This window comes from Nicotiana tomentosiformis, chromosome 3 (assembly GCF_000390325.3).
Source record: "Nicotiana tomentosiformis chromosome 3, ASM39032v3, whole genome shotgun sequence".
NCBI classification, from domain to species: domain Eukaryota; kingdom Viridiplantae; phylum Streptophyta; class Magnoliopsida; order Solanales; family Solanaceae; genus Nicotiana; species Nicotiana tomentosiformis.
Genome location: NC_090814.1, coordinates 87544972 through 87565830, shown reverse-complemented (window position 1 = coordinate 87565830; position 20859 = coordinate 87544972). Strand labels below are relative to the sequence as shown.

Here is a 20859-nt window from a genome sequence, read left to right as displayed (position 1 = left end):
CGGTTGTGGGGACGGTATGGGAGAGAGAGCACAGAATCTTTTATCGCATAATGTAATGAGCAAAGAAGAAGACACAAAGCGAAGAGCTTTCAAAAGGATAATAAGAGAACCACACGGCCCAATCACGAAGAGAGATGGACGAAAAAGATCATTGAAAACCCAGCACTTTTTGCTTCTATTTCACTGATCTCTCTCCCTAATTCAATTCCGAAAATGCTGATGGTAGAACCCGCCGTCGCCGCCGTCCGTTTCTCCGCCGGTAACTTCAACTCCACCTACCGCCGGTTTTCTCACTCCGCCAGCTTCTCCATCCCTCGGTACTACTACTACTTCTCCTATTACTACTAATTACAGCTAATTATCTTCTAATAACAGAAAAAGCACAGCTCAAATAAGAAGTTTGCTTGTGGGAATAAATTTAGGAGATTAGCGACGGAGCATGGCGGTGGAAGAATAAGAAAGGGTAAGGGAAAATGTGGAATTAAAGCAAGTACGAAAGATCAGTCAAATGCGGGTACTGGACCAGTGAAACAGAATGCGAAGCCGTCCAGGTATCATCCGTTTGAAGACATTTCGGATTCAGAAATTGGGGAGAATGAGGAAGCTCAACTTACGCCTGCTGAAACTTCTAAAACAATCATTGAGGTAATGATCGTACCCTTTCCTTTTATTTTGCGAAAAAATTGATGGATTCATCTTTGCTTCGAATTACTTATAAAAAGAATATCTTTGTTCGGAATGGCATATTGGAAGAATTTAGTGTTTTTAATGCTAATGTAAAGAGATTCTTAGTGATTAGCTGTTGGAAAATTATAAATAAAGAACAGAAAGTTTGGAATCACCTAAGACTTTGTTTCCTTGCTGAACTGTGGCTTCTCAATGCCCTTGGATATCAACTTCTAAATTTAAACAACTTTACTGGCAGTTGAATTTAGTGCTGATTTTGCACAATGCTATAATGCTTTTACAAACTTTCGGTGGCTCGGTGCCAGGACATTACTCCCAGGCTCTCAATATCTTATTGCTTTCCCTTCACCCCCGTCACGAGCAAATATGATATTTCTTATACTACTTGATCTTTAACACTCATGTTTTCAGGTTTTTCTGGCCAGATGTGCGTTACATAACTGATGAACTCGGAAAGCTACTTATCATTGTAGCTAGTTGTTATAAAGCTAATATTGGTTTTACCACTTGATCTATAGGTAAACAGCAAAGCAACACTCATGTTTTCAGGTGTGGTCAACAATGAAGTGCATGAGAACATTTTCTGGCCAGACTTGCCTTACATAACTGATGAACTTGGAAGTAAGCTGTTCAATTCTTATTATTTAGCATGTTTTCCTGCTGCTAGTACCTTTTGGTCATGGTTAGTGGCATATTCTCACTCCTTTATGAAGGTTTATGTGCTTTGCCTTTTTGTCAGACATCTACTTTCAAGTAAAGAATGATGAAGACATCCTGCAAACTTTGACAGCTGAAGAAAATGTTGTGGTAAGGACATTGAAGTTAAAAAGTTCTGTTATTCCTGTTTACATAATGGTTAATTGCTACATTTTCTTTTTCACATTTTTGGTGATTGTTGACTCACACAGAGCATACTGCCGTCTCCGAGTATTTCCAATGACTTTGCTATGCTTGATATATGTTTCTTGATTAGTCAACTATCGTCCAGTGTGATACTTACCTTTTTGCAAAATCATGTCATAATGTATAATGATGAAAGTTGTGATATGCTAGTTTATGTATCATACTGGATAAGTTTGTTTGAGTAAAGCAACTTCTTGGTAGCTGTTTCTATAATTATTTTCCCGTGGAAAGACTGTTCTATCACATAATTACTCGCCTGTTTTCAGGTATCAAATGTTTATTGACAACTTCAGAGATAAACTGGAGTTTGCCTTTACACATTCTTGTCTGTTCCAACTATCTTGGAGCTCTTTTAGCCTTCCAGAAAAGGAAAAAGGAAAGGCTTTTGAATAGTGAGAGGCAGCTATGTGCATGCATAATACTAATAACTACGATGAAGCTCACACAAGTCTGCTTTTTTGTTATCTTCCTAGGTAGTTACTAACAAAAAGTTGATAAGAAAAGAGTTCTGAATGCTTGCTTAAATTTCGAATACGATGCAGCAAGTAATTATTGGCCTAGATACCGCTGAAATGCTAAGTGAGCTAGAGTCATTTGGTCAATCTGAAGTTGATTATGGCATAGATGAATTTGACGATGAGGACAGTGATATTGATGACGAAGATGACCTCGATGAAGATGACGACGACGATGGTGATGAAGATGACAATGACTATGACAAGGTATTTACTTATTTCAACTTTTTACTTTTTAGAATGTGAGTAACTGCACTTTCCATTTATAAACATCAGTTAAAATGCTTGTTCACAGGATTGGGTTGCCATTCTTGATGATGAAGATCAGGATGGGGATTCTGATGGGTCATTGGGAGACTGGGCTAAATTAGAAACCATGCGCTCTTCTCATCCAATGTATTTTGCCAAAAAGATTGCCGAGGTGATTTTCCACATCATTGATTTCATGCCATGAAAAGTCAAAGTTAAATTTAAGAGAGTCATCAAATTGGCTTCCTATTAAGTGAAATTAGCACATCATTACATTCAATTTTCGGCACATGCACATGCCGTGCTGGCATTATATCTTTTGACTCTGCCCTAGGGAGGGGGTAAGGTCTGCGTACATACTACCCTCCCCAGACCCCACTAGTGGGATTATACTGGGTTGTTGTTGTTGTTGTTGTACTCTGCTATTTAATTGGTAATTTAACCCATTTCTTTTGTGGTCTACTTTGCTGCTCAGGTTGTGACAGATGATCCTATAGATTTTATGGACCAGCCTCCTGCAGGTCTTGCTATACAAGGCGTTCTAAGGCCGTCCTTCCTTGAAGAGCACACTACTATTCAAAAGCAGATATCTGAACATAGGCTGAGTGATGCTGACTTAAACCAGATGGAAAAAGATGAAGACCACAAAGAAAAGGGCGGTATTCAAATAAATGGCCACAAACATGAGAGTGGATCATCACAAGATAGCCCAAACTGGGCAGAATTGGAGAAGGATGAGAACCTAGGAAATGGAACTTCATTTTACAAGCTAGAGATGATCAAAATTCAGTTAATTTCTTCCAACGGGAATCAGGTAATGTGTGTAGGTTTTATGAGGCTCAACCTTGAACGCTGTTGGTTAACATTCCATTCTTCACTCTGCGCGTATCTCAGTTTATATAGTGCTAGTTCTGTGTCCACAATAATTATTTTGGTCATCTTGAAACTCATTGTAGACAAGATCCATGGAATATTATTTTATTATTTATCTGAATCAATTTTTCTAAAAAGAAACTTGATCAGTTCTATATCTGCATTCTTTGACCATTTTGTGCTTGTGGGATTCCGGTTAACATATTTATCATTATTCAGGGATTACCAAGTTTATGTTTTCTATTTTGGTGCTCACAGATCTTTGTTGAGTTAGATGATTTTAGGAGAGCTAGGCCTGATGCAATAGCACATTCAGCTGCCAAAATAATATCTCGGCTTAAAGCTGCTGGAGAGAAGACTACACAGGCTCTTAGATCTCTCTGTTGGAGATGCAAGGGAATTCAGGTGGAGGTATGGCCCTTCACCTGTAATAAGAGATTCCAAGATTTCCCTGAGATCAGTAGATTTACTTGTTTTTCTGTCCTCAGAATTCATTGCTATACAACCCACGAACCCAGGGATTGGTTTACCTGTTTCATTCTAGGTAAAATAATAGAACAAACCATGCAACTCAACCTCCCTTTCTCCTGCGCTGGAGAAAATTTTGATAAGATAAGATAAAAACAGAAACATGAACATGTTACTGGAAGATAAAACGTCCTCAGATAATCCTTTTCTCCTGATAACAATGTCTAATATTGTAGTCAGCATTTGGAATTGAAACAGACGAATTTCAGTTCTGTTATGTATTCACATTTTGGAAATACGAGTGCTCAGCACTTGGCTGAGATTATGATGGGAAAGGTGTCTTATACATCGAACCTAGTTCTTCCATTTCGTATGACGCTCACTGGGGAATTCATCTCGAGTTTCTTGTTGTGATTTGTGGCAGGAGGTGTCTCTGATTGGTGTGGACAGCCTTGGTTTTGACTTGAGAGTTTGCTCTGGGACACAAGTCCAAACACTGCGGTTTTCATTTAGAAAGCGGGTAAGACATTTTGGTACTTTTGCTTCTTAAGATTTTCAGGACCCCATCTTTAATTTCTAGTCTTGTTACATGCCAACTGTTTTGTAAATGAATTCCTTGGTGGATCAAAGTCTTTGACATGAACCTGACAAACAGGCTCTGTATAGTGGGTGCCAGAAATTAGTCGCCATAAAAGTTTTGGCTTAGGCTGTTAAAGAGGCACACTTATGTCTTAACGGTGTACCCTCACGAGCATGCCTGATACTTTATTATTGGCCAAACACGTACGATTTTCTTTTCAGCGAAGGGTGGCGGTCAGAAACATGGTCAGTGAGAATTGGTATAGCCGATCTCAACTTGTTTGCGACTGAAGCGTAGTAATTGTTGTTGTTGAAAGTGGTGGTGAGACTTGGATGTAAGACTTCTGCATTGCTCTAATACGAATGTGAATTGTGAAGTATGCCACCACTTTATTTTAAAACCTTAAATTATTAGAGAAAGCACATTTTTGTTTACTTAACTATGTCTTCAACATCTAAACTATCAACTATCGTGGTTTTAGCTTTTAGGGAATCATATGTTCTACTACCAAAGGTAGTCCTTTTTTGTTCTTAGTTCTTCAGCAAGAGAAAAGTTAGAAACCTTGAAGACAAACTGTATTCTTTAGTGCCAGCATTTCTTCTTTACCCGATATCCGAGAAAAGGTAATAGAATGTTGTATTTGCAGGCCTCGTCAGAGTATAGTGCTGAAAGACAACTCAATGATCTACTGTTTCCCCGGATCCACCACAAGTCGCGCCAAAAGAAAGAAAGTCACCAAGCTGAATCATGAAAAGCTAAGAGACAAAGGTCTAGTTATTCTCTAGATCTTGTTGTACTTCTGACTCAGAATTGTGTATAGCATGTAGTCATTGTTTGATTGATCCCATCGTATTTTTTTCAGTTAAGGGTCATAATTACTTGGTGGTTACATTAATTTTAATATGTACTCGGCTTTGTACAGCTTAATTGCCATGCAGAAGAATTTTGGTAATAATTATTTCCTTTTATCTTTGTATTGTGTGAGACTTCGGAACATTTTTCTTATGTTCATTCGAACAAAAGGTCATCGGTTGTATACTTAAATATTCATAAGAACAAAAGGTGCGGTTTGTTGTACTGGTATATTTGTTTCGCTTACAAGCACAGGAATAATCTTAAATTAAAATTTACATGCAGACACAATGGAATATTGAAAAACAAAAAGCTGTCAAGAGACACATCTTTGACAGCTTGTTTGGATGGTTCATGTATCGTACTGTATTGTATTATACTGTATCATTTTGATAAATACAATATTTGGATATATTGTGTCGTTTGTCATCGTTTCATGATATTACGCACCAGCAATATGAAGAATAAACTTGCAATATTATAAAGAAAAATTATGATACAGGGTAAAATTATTATATAAAAAGGTAGGGTAAATGATAAAATAAAATTATTTAATAATAATGAAGGGTGAGATTGAGAGAAAAAGACAAGGTAATGACACGTCCACACCAAATCAGTCGTTACATAACGTGGCACATTTCGTCGTTATGTAACGACGGATTTAACGATATGATACAATAAAATTTAAGTAACAATCAAAACAAATATCGTATTTAAAGTAACAATACGATACAATACAATGGGTAACAACCGTCCAAACAAGCTGTGAGGTCCCTCTGATTTTGTTTTTGTAGAAATTAGTCTTTAGTGTAATTTACTATATGCACATTGTGAAAAGTCACTATTCAAGCAATGGTTAATAATTTTTTAACATCAATAAGTTATATCTTTAAATTTGGTAAGCCTATATTTTCTTCTTACAGAAAACTGTTTCTAAGAATTTAACTTTAATATGCATAGACCTTCAATTCAGATATTTGGTAAACAGTACGTTTATTATTTCATGAAACAGTTAATGAAATATTTATCTAATTTGTCTATTCCATTTCCCCCGCTTAATTTGGTTTACAAATACCAGTTTTTAAAAGGTTAGGCATTTCACCTAGTAGAGTGAGGGTAAGCCACGAGATATAGAGCATGAGCCCCGTCATCTTTAATTTTATTATTTTATAAATTAATAAAATTGCATAACGCTGTAAAAATTCAAGAATTTCAAATGCAGGAAAAAGTAGAAAAATATCTAAACATGCTCATTCATATGCCCTCGAACACTACAGTAATAATAACTCCTTGAATTTCTTTTCTTTTTTTGTTAATTAATAAGTCCTTGAAATTTAATGACCTTTCAGTGTGACCAATAATAATGTGAAGTGGAGAAAAAAGATAACGTGAAATTACTGATGAAGTATTTTTAAAATAATAAGGTATGTAAACCAATTTAAAAGTCGTTAAACACAAGGACCTATCAGGAGACAAGAAAGGAAAAGTTTAAGAAAACTTACTTTGAGAAATAATGGAAAGGACATCTATATCCAATTATAAAGTTAAAAAAAACGAATGAAAAAACTTACTTTGAAATAATTATAAAATATTTGTTCAAAAAAAAAAAGATAATTACAAATATAGTGCTAGTATTACTTGCAAGTTCCTTGCAGTAGCATATGAAGAAGGGATTAATCAATATTCAAGTTGAACATTCCTAATCCAATTCCCATTCTTCAAGATAATAAATGGAAAAATTTTCATTCGTAGAGCACGAAGTATAAAGGGTCGGCGGGTCGCTAGTGCCATAAATTAGGTGCATAAATTTACTATTATTAGAGTGTATATTCAATCGCACATGTAAATTGTAATGTAAACTAAGATAAATGTCTCCTGGTAAATACACACTAACCAAGTTTTGGTAATTAAATTAAGTTCAAAGTAATTGTGACTTGGAATTAAGGAGTCTTTTTAAAATTCAAGTTCCAACACTTCCACATTTATGAAAGTGGATTGACTGGATTCCAATCGTCACATAAGACTAGCCAGTCTTTACCTATAAAATCAGAGCACCTGCTATTGTTTTTTTTATCAAGCCTCATCAGAAATCCTTAGTCGATCATTCTATTGTAATATTGGCTTATTGTACTTTGCAAAAGTGATAATGGCATCCACTGACAAACGTGAAATCAAAATGATCAATGGCACTGTTCTGCTCATGAAAAAGACACCTTTGGACCTTGGTTCTTCTCAAGTGTTAGCTCCACATGAAACTTATGAAATTCTTGGGCATAAGGTCATCCTGCAGCTTGTTAGCTCTGTCCATGGAGATCAAGGTATGATATGTTATATAGTTTCAACAAAAAATTCACTTCAGTTTCTATGTTACTATGTAGCTAGTGTGTCACTATATTGAATGTGTGGATTAACAATCATATGTTTATACACTTGAAGGAAAAACTTTGAAAGGGAAGCTTGGGAATCCTTCACATTTAAGAGATGAGAACAAATCAGGCAGCGAATCGAAGTTTTGTGTCACATTTGAGTGGGATCATGAAGTTCTTGGAGCTCCAGGTGCATTCATCATCAAGAACTTTAATACAAGTGAATTCTATCTCAAGTCACTCACTCTTGAAGCTAGTGATCCAAGTCAAGACACTGTGCAATTTGTATGCAACTCTTGGGTTTATCCTGCTGAGAAATATAAGTCAGGCCGCATTTTCTTTGTGAATCAGGTACAAGCAAAATGATTCAAATTTAGTGTTATAGATCACATCATTTACTCATTTTCCGTTTGATGATTTCTTTGTATGATTTGCAACAGGCTTGGCTTCCTAGTGAAACTCCTGCAGCATTGCGCGTGTATAGAGAAGAAGAGTTGCTAATGTTGAGAGGAAATGGAACTGGAAAGCTTCAAGAATGGGACAGGGTTTATGACTATGATTGTTACAATGATCTTGGAGATCCAGACAATGGTCCACTTTATGCCAGACCAGTCCTTGGAGGATCTGTAGAGCATCCTTATCCGCGAAGAGGAAGAACAGGCCGACCACCATCTAAGGCTGTTAAGTCTTTCAATAAAACCATTTTTACTTTTTGTAAAACCTCTATACAGATATGTACCCCTAGTTGTTTATTTTTACACTTGCTTGTACAGACCTACCACTGAAAGCCGGCTTCCACAAATAGCTAGCTTTGCAATTTATGTCCCGAGGGATGAAAAGTTTTCGCCTTTAAAGATGACAGATGTCCTTAGTAATGCACAGAAAGCCATTGCGCAAGTCTTTGCTCCTCAGCTTGCTTCTTTAGGAAATCTCACTCTCAATGAATTCAACAGCTTTGAAGATGTACTGAAAGTGTATGAACCTGGATCTCCAGGATTTCTTAAGTATCCAACGCCACATGTTATTAGAGGTAATTTTGGATGACTTTCGGTTGATTCATTTCTGTAATAATTCAATTTTTGTTGTGTTCTCTAAAATTTTAAATTGGTGAAACAGAGGATAAGTCGGCTTGGATGTCTGATGAAGAATTTGGAAGAGAGACGTTAGCTGGATTGAACCCTGTGTGCATAACTGGCCTAAAAGTAAAAACTTTCAATTCTTTGTCCAATTCTTCTATCTTGTCTATTATCTGAAGAATGGAGTAGATTACATTCTTTGCATTTTTGGTACAGGAGTTCCCCCCCACGAGCAAACTGGATCCAAAAACTTTTGGTGACCAAACAAGCAAAATAACCAGAGAACAAATACAGAATCAGCTAGATGGAATGACCATTGAAGAGGTAAGTGACTAACTGTTTGTTGTTTTTTGCAAATCCTTCCAAGTTGACTAATCTGGTCAGTGCTGACTCAAATGTATATTTTCTTCTTCTTAGGCCATGGAGGTGAACCGACTTTTCATACTGAACTACCATGACATTGTGATGCCATATGCGAGGAAAGTTAACACGTCGCATTCAAAGATTTACGCCTCAAGAAGTGTGCTCTTTCTGCAAAAAGACGGTACTTTGAATCCCCTGGCGATTGAACTAAGCTTGCCTCATCCAGATGGAGAACAACATGGTGCTATTAGCAAAGTATTCACTCCAGCTGAAGACGGTGTTGAGGGTGCTTTGTGGCAAACTGCAAAGGCATTTGTAGCAATTAATGATTCTGGAGTTCATCAGCTTCTCAGTCACTGGTATTTCAAACTAGCTGAAGTCCATGTAGTGTAATCTGTTACTGAATATTCGTTTGATCACAAGTCTAATGTTCTTCACAGGTTACGTACTCATGCATCAGTTGAGCCTTTTGTGATTGCGGCAAATAGGCAGCTAAGCGTGCTCCATCCTGTCTATAAGCTTTTGCATCCTCACTTCCGTGATACTATGCATATCAATGCCTTGGCTCGACAGGCTGTGCTTAATGCTGGAGGTATTGTTGAGAAGACTGTTTTCCCTGGACCATTGTCGATGGAGTTGACATCTATTGCTTACCGGGACTGGGTTTTCCCTGATCAAGCACTCCCTGCTGAACTTGTTAAGAGGTAAGTCACAACTTCTTGTGCTAGTTTATCTTCTTTGTAATGATTTCCTAATGTAATACTGCTTTTTTTGTGTACTGTTTTTCTTCAGAGGAGTGGCAGTTGAAGATCCTTCATCCAAACATGGTGTCCGCTTACTAATTGAAGACTAGATGGACTTGATATCTGGTCAGCAATCAAAAGCTGGGTACAGGAATATATCAGTTTGTATTACAAATCAGATGACATGCTTCAGAAGGACACTGAACTCCAAGCCTGGTGGAAGGAACTCCGCGAAGTAGGACATGGTGACAAGAAAGATGAGCCTTGGTGGCCTAAAATGCAGACACGCCAAGAACTGATCGACTCAGTGACTATCATTATCTGGATGGCATCTGCTCTTCATGCAGCTGTTAATTTTGGGCAGTATCCATATGGAGACTATGCACCAAATCGCCCTGGTATGAGCCGAAGGCTTATTCCTGAGCCTGGGACCCCTGAGTATGAGGAGCTGAAGGTGAACCCTGTAAAAGGATATCTGAAGACAATAACACCCCAGTTCCAGACTCTTATTGGAATATCTGCTCTCGAGGTTTTGTCAACACATACTTCAGATGAAATTTATCTTGGTCAGAGGGATTCTGATGAATGGACTAAGGACAAAGAAGCTCTGCAAGCTCAGAGGGATTCTGATGAATGGACTAAGGACAAAGAAGCTCTGCAAGCTTTTGAAAGGTTTGGAAAGAAGCTGGCTCAAATTGAGGAAAATATTACAAAGATGAACAATTATAAGAAGTGGAAGAACAGGACAGGCCCTGGTAAGATGCCATACACATTGCTTTATCCGACAAGCGAACCAGGACTTACTGCCAAAGGAATTCCCAATAGTATCTCTATTTAAGTTACTTGCTAAAATGATCCAGTGATATCATCACTGGATTTGTGACAGGCCTCTGAGCTAAAGAGCGTCTGTCTATCTATTTCCTAGCTTTGTAATGTTAAACCAGCTTCTATTTTGTTTATATAATTATAATATGAGATATTATCTCTCTTATTAGTTACATCTGTGGCTTATCTGTTTCCTTGTTCTCCTTGTGAACTTGAATGTAGCACCAACTCTTAACTTCAATTGCAAATTAAGGATGATATAAAGACTCTCATTTGCCATAAATTGAAACATTTCTAGGTGTTAAATTAAAAACAGGAAGGACATGCTAACTTATAGATGACACAAGTTCTTAACTATTTCATAGAAATTGTTTGGAATGCCCCTTTAATTGGAACTAATTCCTTACCCTGTTTGGAAATGCCCCTTTAATTGGAACTAATTCCTTACCCTGCAACCTATTCTCATTGCTTGAAATAGAAAGACCTTAAAATGTGTATGTATAGTTAAGTTGCATAAATTTATTGAACGATAAGTAAAGAAACATTCATGACTGAAAAACTATTGCTACTTGTATGAGTACTATTTACCGTTCAATTCTAGTATCACCTTGTTCTTGTTTAGAGTCTCAATTTTATTTTCTGTACTTAGTGGAAAGTATCTAAGATAAGCAAGAGGAGCTAACAAGAAAGCAATCAAGAAGATTTTACTAAAATGTTATTTAATTAACAATGGTAAAGTGAAAGCACTTGATTGTTTATCCAAGTCAGAGATGCGTAATTCTCTAATAATAAATCGTATCCTATGAGTGATTTTGTTGTTGGTAATTTCTCTCCGATGAACGTTTCTGATGGTTTCAAGGTCAAGGACAAAGAAGTAGCTAGGGTTTGATGTTTTTGATGTTGTTGTCTGAAAGTGTACACATACACACTTATGTCATTGGGTCTCATTATTGGACTGAGTTGGGAGGAGCTATTGAGCCTAATTTCTTGGGTCGTTTTTCCTTGTGAGTGTTTGAGATTTATTTTGTGTAGAGCATTGTTGAGCCCAGTACTAGAAGATTCTTTACAGCTATTTATACATTGTAAATAATTATTTCATGTATTTATCCGTTAGGTGGTTAGACTTGAGCAATAGAATAATGTCACTTGGCGACAGTTCTGCATCTGAAAAAATTCGAAGTGATTCCGATTTGCCTTTGATGTCGGATCTTTGCAACAAATTACCCTATCTCCACACTCACTTCTAATATTAGTTCAAATATATGTAGCAAGCTATAATATGGTTAACAGTGCCCTAATCGCAACAGTAGTTCAAATATATGTAGCAAGCTATAATATGGTTAACAGTGCCCTAATCGCAACAGTGCTTCCTATGGCCGAGCCTCTTCCATCTCTTCTTCTTCCTAATTTTCCACCACACCCATCAAGAGCCAAGCTCCGCGCGTCCAAACCCAGTAAATTTCTCCGGCAACTGAGCTCTCACGCGCCGCCAATACGCCTGTCTTTCCGGCGAGATTTCAGCCACGCGCCGGCGCGTGTGGCCTTTTCCGGCGACTTTTCAAATTTTTTTTCTTCAGACAGCCTCTTCTCGAGGCATTTCCGAGCCATCCCGTGCCAGTTTCACCAAATTCTGACGACTTTTTATTTTTTCGGCCTTTAAACCCCAGTTTCTGACGATTGTTTCCTTTGTTCAGTACGAGAAAACCTTCCTCCCTTCATATATACTGTTTTCACCCACTGTGAATACTGTTATCCCGACTATTGAGGCTTTTTCCGGCCAGTTTTTTCGGGACAGCCGCATTTAGAATATGATGGATTGTACAGAGAGAAGCTCTTTTTTCTCTCTAGAATCTAGAAAACTGGAAAACATGTCTTTTATGAAAGCTGTCTCTTGGCCAGCCCTAGAACTTGGGGGAAGATGCCATCGAAAGCTCGACGTAGGACAAGAGCCGCAGTTCACGCTGTCCGAGGAGCACACTCTCAGGCGCAAGGGTTTCTTGGAATCTAGTCTCGTTGGGTCTTTCTCCAAATGGGTTGGTTCTCCGGAGGCTGTTAGGAACTGGGCAGCAGAGGCATGGAACGTCAAGGACGGGCTGAAAATATCGCAATTGGGGGACACTCAATATCTCTTTCGTTTTGTTAACAAGTCTCAAGCTTCGGAAATTCTTGTCAGAGGAAACAGGTGGTTCGATGGGAACTTTTTAAATCTAGACAGATGGATGGAGCATGATGGGTGTCTTAACCCTCGCTTCACTGGCGAAACATTGGTGGTCAACATGGTGGGTCTCCCGGTGCATCTTTGGTGTCTTGACCTATTCAAGAAGATAGGGAAATCTATGGGGTTTTTATTGATGTCATTTGCAGTTTACACAATCTCTCGTGAGTGAGGATTGTGGCGAGGAAAGGGGGCAGAATCCCTGTCTCCACTGTGGTGGAAGATGGCTACTTGAGTTATAGGGTTTGGTTAAGCCCTGAATTTCGCCCTATCTTTATGCCTGTGATAGCGACGGAAGAAAAGGGAAGGTCAGATAGAATGGGGAGGGGGAGGGGGGAATCAGTCTCTGAGGGGAGGGGAGGGTTCGCCGGATCACTGGATTAAGCCGGAATCAAACGTTAGATCGAGAAGAGACGGGAGGTTTGAAATTGGAGGAGGAATACAAAATTTTAACAGGAGAAGGAGACGTGAATGGGTCAGTGAGGCGGGCTGGAAAGGCTGAATGGGACGGTCCTTTTCTACTTATCATAGGGCCAGGCATATTTTCAGCAAGTATAGGCCTGGGCCTCCTCACATGGGCCCAGCAACTTTTCCCAATTCCATTAGAATTGACCCTAAGGGGCCCAGTTTATTTCAAGCTACGCATGATAAGGCTCCTAAGCATATGGGAACAGTCGTTCCTTCTTCCTCTGGACAAGGTGCTTCACACAGTGGCACTCCTTCACCGAGCTCTAGTGACATGTGCCCCTCTACGATGGCCGCTGCTGCAGGGGCAGAACCGGCTAAGGATGGTACTGTTAATCCACGGCCCCCGACTCTGATTGACCCGGTTCCATCAACCCCTCACCTGCTCCTGGGCTTAGTTGTGCTGAGACCACACTTAAAGCTTCTTCTTCTTCTAGGGAGATTGTTGAGCATGCCCCAATTGATGTTAGTGTCGGACCAGTATTTTCAGTTAATATGCTGCCAAGGGTTCCGTGCTCTCTTCCGCCATGCTACCCTACTTATGGTTCTGGACATTCCTATAGCAACGGGGTGTTAATTTTAGAGGTTGCTGACCCCCAAGGAAACGGTGAGACCCTTTCGGAGGTTAAAACTCCTAGTGCTAGAAATGCTATGGTCTTGTATTCCTCTGGTAATAGCAAGGAAAGGGCATATATAGAAGAAGCCTGCCCAATTTCGTCAAAGATCGGAGGAGGGGATATGTCTTTTTGGATGGAGGATAAACTATTAAACTTTGGGAAGTTTTTAGGTGTTTCTGTTGAAGGGAAGGAAGATAGGGTGTTAGAACTGTTGAGGGAGATTGAGCAACAATCTCTTTACGATGGTGCAGGGAGGGAGTTGGGTAAAGGTGTTAAGCAAAATAACTTAGGGGATGTAGTGGTGTATCAGAGAAGGGGCCGGGTGTGTGACAGGGAGAAAGGGACCTCGGCTAGGGGGGGTGGGGAAATGGGGGCTATTGTTGCTTATGGAAGTTAAGATCCTTTCATGGAATGTGAGGGGGATGAATGACCCAAACAAAAGGGCCATCATCAAAGTGGGAGTTAGGGAGTGGGGTGCCAACCTAGTTTGTTTTCAGGAGACCAAAATAGAAGTTTTGTCAGATGCGATCATGAGAAGTGTCTGGGGAGGTAGCTAGGTGAAATATGACTGGGTCCCAGCAGTGGGAAGTGTCGGGGGCATCCTACTCATGTGGGATGATAGAAGCTTGGAGGTAAAGGAGATTAGGAAAGGAGTTTTCTCTTTGGCAGCTCTCGTCAAAGATAGAGTGAGTGGGGTGGAGTGGGGATTTGGGGGAGTGTATGGGCCGGTAGGGGAAGGGTCCAAGGTGTCTTTCTAGAAGGAACTGGCCAATATTATGGGGGAATTGGACATTCCATGGGTTCTAGGGGGAGACTTTAACACTATTAGATTCCCGGAGGAGAGATTAGGGGGTAGTGTGATTTCGAGGGCCATGGAGGAGTTTTATGACTTCATCAATGATAACTTTCTCATTGACCTTCCTCTGTCAGGGGAAAGGTTTACTTGGGCCAGGGCGGAGGATTCCAACTCAAGGTCTAGAATTGATAGATTCCTGACATCTCCCGCATGGGATGAGCTGGTGCCGAATGTGCTGCAGATTCCTTTACCTAGGTTGACTTCAGATCATTTGCCTATTTTGCTAGATGGATGCATAGGGTGGGGGTGCGTGTTCCCTTCCGATTCGAAAACATATGGTTGAAAGTGCCAGGATTCTGTGACAAGGTGAAAGAATGGTGGACAAGCTATGGGGTATCAGGGACACCTTCATACCGTCTTTCGAAGAAACTCAAATTGCTCAAGGGAGATATTATTAGGTGGAATAAGGAGGTTTTTGGGAGGATAGAGGTTAAAATGAGGGAGCTTATGCATGAATTGGGGGATTTAGAAAAAGGGGAAGGGGCGGGGGAGTTAGACGAATCTGAGAAAGAGAGATTGGGGAAGGTTAAGAGGGAAATAGTCGAGTTAGCAATAGCGGCAAAAATCGAGGGCGCTCTGGCTAAAGGAGGGGGATTCGAATACCAAGTATTTCCATAGGATGGCGGTCGCAAATCGAAGGAGAAACTTCATAGAGTCCTTAGTTGTGGATGGGGTGAGGATTGAGGGAGAGGAGGAGGTAAAAGGGGCGACAACGGGGTTTTATGAGAACTTATATAAAGAGGAAGTTCAACCATATAGGGGAGGGAGACAGCGAGAGGCTAGAAAAGGGTTTTCGAGGAGGAGGAGGTGCACGAGGCTGTGTCGTGTTGTGCTGGTGATAAGGCCCCCGGGCCTGATGGTTTCTCCTTGACTTTCTTTCAGCTCTTTTGGGATACCATCAAGGGGGAGTTGATGGAAGCCATTGAATACTTCCATGCGAATGGTGTTTTCGAGAGAAGTATCAATGCTTCCTTTATTACTATTGTGCCTAAGAAAGAAGGTGCATCTTGTATCAGAGACTACAGGCCTATTAGTCTAGTGGGGAGCATTTACAAGATTATTTCTAAAGTGCTTTCCAACAGACTTAAGAAGGTTCTTGACATGACTGTTTCGTCCTCCCAGAATGCATTTGTGGAAGGTAGGCAGATCCTGGATGCTACCTTGGTGGCAAATGAACTTGTAGACAGCAGAAGGAAAAATAGAGAACCCGGCTTACTATGCAAGTTAGATCTTGAGAAGGCTTTCGACCATGTCAATTGGAAGTTCCTGGACTTCATTATGATGCGGATGGGGTTTGGGGAAAGATGGAGGGGATGGATAAAGTTCTGCATTTCCTCAGTCAGATTCTCTGTCCTGGTTAATGGTAACCCGTGTGGTTTCTTTGGCAGCCCCAGGGGTCTCAGGCAAGGTGACCCTTATCCCCCATGTTATTCATTCTAGTGATGGATGCTCTGAGCAAAATGATGGATCGTGCGGCGGGCGGAGGTTTCTTGAGAGGATTCTCAACTCCGATTGGGGTGCTCAGTGCCCGAAGAGTCTCACATTTGATTTTTGCGGATGACACACTGGTTTTCTGTGATGCCGATATGGATCAGTGAACCTACCTGAAGCAGGTCCTGCAGTGGTTTCAGTTAGTATCAGGACTCAAAATCAATATCGGCAAGTGTGAGATTTTCCCGGTAGGTGAGGTTACTAATATTGATGCTTTGTCTGGTGTTCTCAGATGCAAGGTGGGATCCCTTCCCACTACTTACCTGGGCCCCTTTGGGCGCTTCATATAAGGATACTACGGTTTGGAATTCAGTGATCGAGCGGGTTGAAAAAAGATTAGCAGGGTGGCAGAAATGGTATTTGTCAAAAGGAGGTAAGGAAGTGCTTCTCAAAAGCACTTTATCGAGTATGCCCACCTATTACTTATCCCTGTTGCAAGCACCGGTGAGCATCACAGAAAAACTGGAGCGATTTCAAAGGAACTTTCTGTGGGATGCGGCGGATGGAACTAGAAAGTTTCATCTAGTGAATTGGCAGACAGTCACTTCCCCAAAGAAGTGGGGTGGACTTGGAGTGAAAGATCTTAGGGTATTTAACAGAGCTTTAATGAAAAAATGGCTGTAGAGATTCGGGGTAGAAGAGCATGCTATATGGAGGGAGGACATAGTAGAAAAGTACGATTCAACGGGAGGGGGTTGGAGGACCAAGGCGATCACAACACTTTTCGGGTGTGGCATGTGGAGGAGTATCATGAAGAATTGGGAAGAATTCAGTGGCAACATCACTTACGGGGTGGGAGATGGAAGGAGAATCAGCTTTTGGAATCATATGCGGTGTGGAGAGGATACTCTGAGGATCTCCTTCCCCCACGTCTTCAGAGTTTCAAACCAGAAGGAACTGATGGTCCAACAGATTCGCAAGGAGCATGAAGGGGGGGGTAGTATGGGACCTCTCATTCAGGAGGAACATGCAAGATTGGGAGATTGCAGATCTTCAAGTCTTGTTGGCACTGCTATACGGGCAAGACATACTCCAGCCGTCCTGCGACTCTTGGAGATGGGGCTTGCGTGGCGATGGTTTGTTCACCGTAAAGTCCTTTTACCAGAGTATGTTGGTGAGAGAGGAGATCACTTTTCCATACTCCTCGATCTGGATTCCTAGGGCGCCCACGAAGGTGTGCTTTTTTGCATGGCTAGCGGCAAGGGGAGTGATCTTGACTGCTGAAAATCTCCGAAAGAGGGGAATTACACTTGTTAGTTGGTGCTACATGTGTAAAAGCTCTGGGGAAGAAGTTGATCACCTTATGTTGCATTGCCCTGTGTCCTCTGCATTGTGGAGGTCAATCCTGAATCTTTTTGGTGTTCAATGGGTGATGCCAAGCACTGTAAAGGAATTGTTATATAGCTGGGGCGGTTTTCGTAGAAGAAGAAAGCAAAAGGCGTGGAAGTTCGCCCCGTTAGCTCTCATGTGGGTAGTATGGGGGGAGAGAAATAGGAGAGCTTTTGAGGAGATTGAGTCTCCTTTTTCACATCTTAAGAATAGTCTTTTATCTTTGATCGCTTTTTGGTGCACTCATTTAGCCCCTACTTGTATAGAAGATTGGGCGTCTTTTGTAGAGAATCATTTTCTGATGTAAATTCTCTACGTCTTTGGTATACTTTGTGTACACGGGAGTTCTCTCCCTTTTGATTAATATAATTTACCTTATCAAAAAAAATAATTCCACTTGGCTCAAGTCAGTTATAGGCTAGATTCCTTTTTCCTTTATAAATTCATGCTCTTGTACAGTGTCCAACACACGAAATATTGAAGAAAGATTTTCTGGAATTCAGTATTCCTTCATGGTATCAGAGCTTAATTCCGAGGTTAAAATCATTAGATCAGACAATGCTTTTGAATTAGGAACTGGAAACATTCAGTCAGATTTCCTTTCTTCACAAGGAATTATTCATCAGACCAATTGTGTGTACACCCCACAACAAAATAGTATAGTAGAGAAGAAGCACAAACATTTATTAGAAACATCTAAGGCACTACTGTACCAGTCACATTTACCTGTTTCTTTTGGGGAGATTGTTTATGCAACCTACCTAATCAACAGATACCCTTCCAGAGTCTTACATTTAAAGACCCCTTATGCGGTCTTGTTTAAGGTCAAGCCTGATTACTCTAACCTTAGGTGTTTTGGTTGTTTATGCTTTGCTTCCACTATTACCAATCACATAACAAAACTTGATCCTAGGGCAGTACCTTGTGTTTTCCTTGGGTATCCACATGGATAAGAAAGGTTATAAAGTGCTTAACCTTAAAGCTCTTAAGACTACCATTTCTAGATATGTTGTGTTCCATAAGGAATTCTTTCCCTTTGCTTCTATAAACTCCCCTACTACAAGTCATCATGTTTTGCCCCTTGCTCAACCAAGTCACTCACCTAGTCCAGTTCCTGATTTTTTAACCTAAAACTTTACCTATCAGTTCACATTTCATTCCTAATTCTCCAAGTCCTACACCTCAATCCATTCCTACTCATCTGTCTACTCCTAGATCATCCCCTATTCCATCATCTTCTAGATCCCATATCTCAGGGACTAACACTCCTATTTTCCACCTCTAGATTCTGAACCTATGATGTATGCTCTCATTAGAAAATCTTCAAGGCCTCATAATCCACCTTCCTATCTTAAAGATTATACATGCAATGCACTCCAGCTCACAGATGTAAGTAGTTCTTGTTTCCTCACTCCTGTCATACCAGATTCACTATCCTTTAGTAGACTTTCCTCTTCAAATCAACATATGCTTAATTATCTACCTAATGTTCAAGAAGCAACTGGTTATAGTTAGGTTGCACATCACCCAGGATGGCAGGAGGCTATGGCAAGGGAAATTGAGGCTCTTGAGCTCAACAAAACTTGGGAGGTAGTTGAACTACCCCCTGGTAGGAAAGCCTTGCCATGCAAATGGATGTACAAAGTTAAACAACATTCGGATGAAAGTGAAGAACAATTGAAAGCAAGGCTAGTCATTATAGAGTACATACAAAAGGAAGGAGTGGACTTTACTAAAACATTTTCACCAGTGGTCAAGATGACCACCATCAGGTGTATACTTGCTACAACAGTAAAAAGAGTTTGGGGTTTGTATCAATTAGATGTGGACAATGCGTTTCTACATGGAGACTTGCACGAGGAAGTCTATATGAAATTCCCAGTAGGAGTTATCCCACCATCTCCTACACATGTCTGCAAATTGAAAAAGTCACTTTATGGACTTCATCAAACTTCGGGACAATGGTATGCTAAGCTCACCAATGCCCTAAATTTTAAGGGTTTCACTCACTCGTTAAATGACTACTCCTTGTTCTTTAAAAGGTCAAATTCCTCTATCTCTATTGTAGTTGTCTATGTCGATGATATCTTACTAACATGTAATGATACAACAGAATTACAAGCACTAAAAGATTTTCTTCATCAAGAATTTAGAATCAAGGATCTTGGGGACTTACATTTTTTTTCTGGGTATGAAGATGATCCGCGGAACACAGGGATTGATCCTTTCACAAAGGAAGTTTACCCTTGATCTCCTCAAGGAATTTGATGCAATGCAACTGGTTTCTGTTTCTTCTCCGCTTGATCCAACAACTAGACTTCTTGCTAAGACAGGGGATCCTGTAAAGGACCCTACTTTGTATCGTCATTTGCTTGGAAAATTGAATTACCTGACACATACCAGACCAGATTTATCTTTCACGGTCCAGCACTTGAGCCAATACATGCAGGACCCCAGGAAGCCCTATCTTGATGCTGCTTATCGCGTGCTTCGATATTTGTTGAAGGATCCTGGCCTTGGTCTTTTTATGTCATCTTCATCCTCTTTTCAGCTCTTGGCATTTTGTGATTCGGTTTGGGCGACTTGTTCAGATTCGCGCAAATTAGTTAGTGGCTTTTATATATCGCTTGGAGCTTTGTCATACCTCAATTTCTCTTAGTTCTGCTGAGGCCGAATATCGCTCAATGCGACAAGTGGTTGCAAAACTTACTTGGCTGGTCCGTCTCTTTGAGGATCTTTCTATTCCCATAACACTTCCGGTTCCCTTACACTCAGATAGCCAAGCAGCGATACATATAGCGAAAAACCCCGTGTTTCACGAACGGACAAAACACGTTGAGTTAGACTGCCACTTTGTCGGGCAACAGTTCTTGTCCGGTTTGATTTCCCTCTCTTTTGTTCGATCTTCGTCTCAAATGGCGGATCTCTTCACAAAATCGCTCCCACGACCTCATCATCATAATCTCTTGGCCAAGTTGGGGGTGTTTTCTCCCCCTTCCAACTTGAGGGGGGTGTTGGTGGTAATTTCTCTCCGATGAACGTTTCTGATGGTTTCAAGGTCAAGGACAAAGAAGTAGCTAGGATTTGATGTTGTTGTCTGAAAATGTACACATACACACTTGTCCGTTGAATTCAGAATGGGTCTCGTTATTGGACTGAGTTGGGATGAGCTATTGGGCCTAATTTCTTGGGCCGTTTTTCCTTGTGAGTGTTTGAGATTTGTTTTCTGCAGAGCATTGTTGAGCCCAGTACTAGAAGATTCTTTACAGCTGTTTATATATTGTAAATAATTATTTCATGTATTTATCCGTTAGGTGGTTAGATTTAAGCAATAGAATAATGCCACTTGGCTCAAGTCAGTTATAGGCTAGATTACTTTTCCCTGT

General features: G+C 40.3%; 1 protein-coding gene, 1 long non-coding RNA gene and 1 pseudogene across 2 annotated transcripts; 2 read left to right on the top strand and 1 right to left on the bottom strand.

The window, feature by feature from the left end:
* The first annotated feature begins 72 nt into the window (after positions 1–72).
* Positions 73–5251, top strand: LOC104098984 (uncharacterized protein At3g49140-like). The gene is made up of 10 exons (XM_009605841.4): positions 73–317; positions 423–645; positions 1206–1308; positions 1427–1494; positions 2133–2312; positions 2401–2526; positions 2830–3168; positions 3486–3638; positions 4120–4215; positions 4922–5251. The coding sequence occupies exons 1-10, from the start codon at positions 214–216 to the stop codon at positions 5024–5026; spliced, it is 1497 nt and encodes a 498-aa protein (XP_009604136.1). The 5' UTR covers positions 73–213; the 3' UTR covers positions 5027–5251.
* Positions 5252–7486: 2235 nt separating this feature from the next.
* LOC138907093 (uncharacterized) lies at positions 7487–20828 on the bottom strand. The gene is made up of 2 exons (XR_011414801.1): positions 19646–20828; positions 7487–7800 (listed from the first exon to the last, which is right to left on the bottom strand). It is a non-coding gene; the product is annotated as an uncharacterized lncRNA (long non-coding RNA).
* On the top strand, positions 7907–10675 carry LOC104098985 (probable linoleate 9S-lipoxygenase 5; annotated as a pseudogene).
* Positions 20829–20859: the final 31 nt, after the last annotated feature.

Excerpts from the sequence above, each read along its gene's own strand:
- LOC104098984 (XM_009605841.4), top strand. The coding sequence starts at position 214 with ATGCTGATGGTAGAACCCGCCGTCGCCGCCGTCCGTTTCTCCGCCGGT. Across the intron at positions 318-422 it reads GCCAGCTTCTCCATCCCTCG|GAGATTAGCGACGGAGCATG; the intron begins GTACTACTACTA and ends GAATAAATTTAG. Across the intron at positions 2,527-2,829 it reads TTGCCAAAAAGATTGCCGAG|GTTGTGACAGATGATCCTAT; the intron begins GTGATTTTCCAC and ends TTTGCTGCTCAG.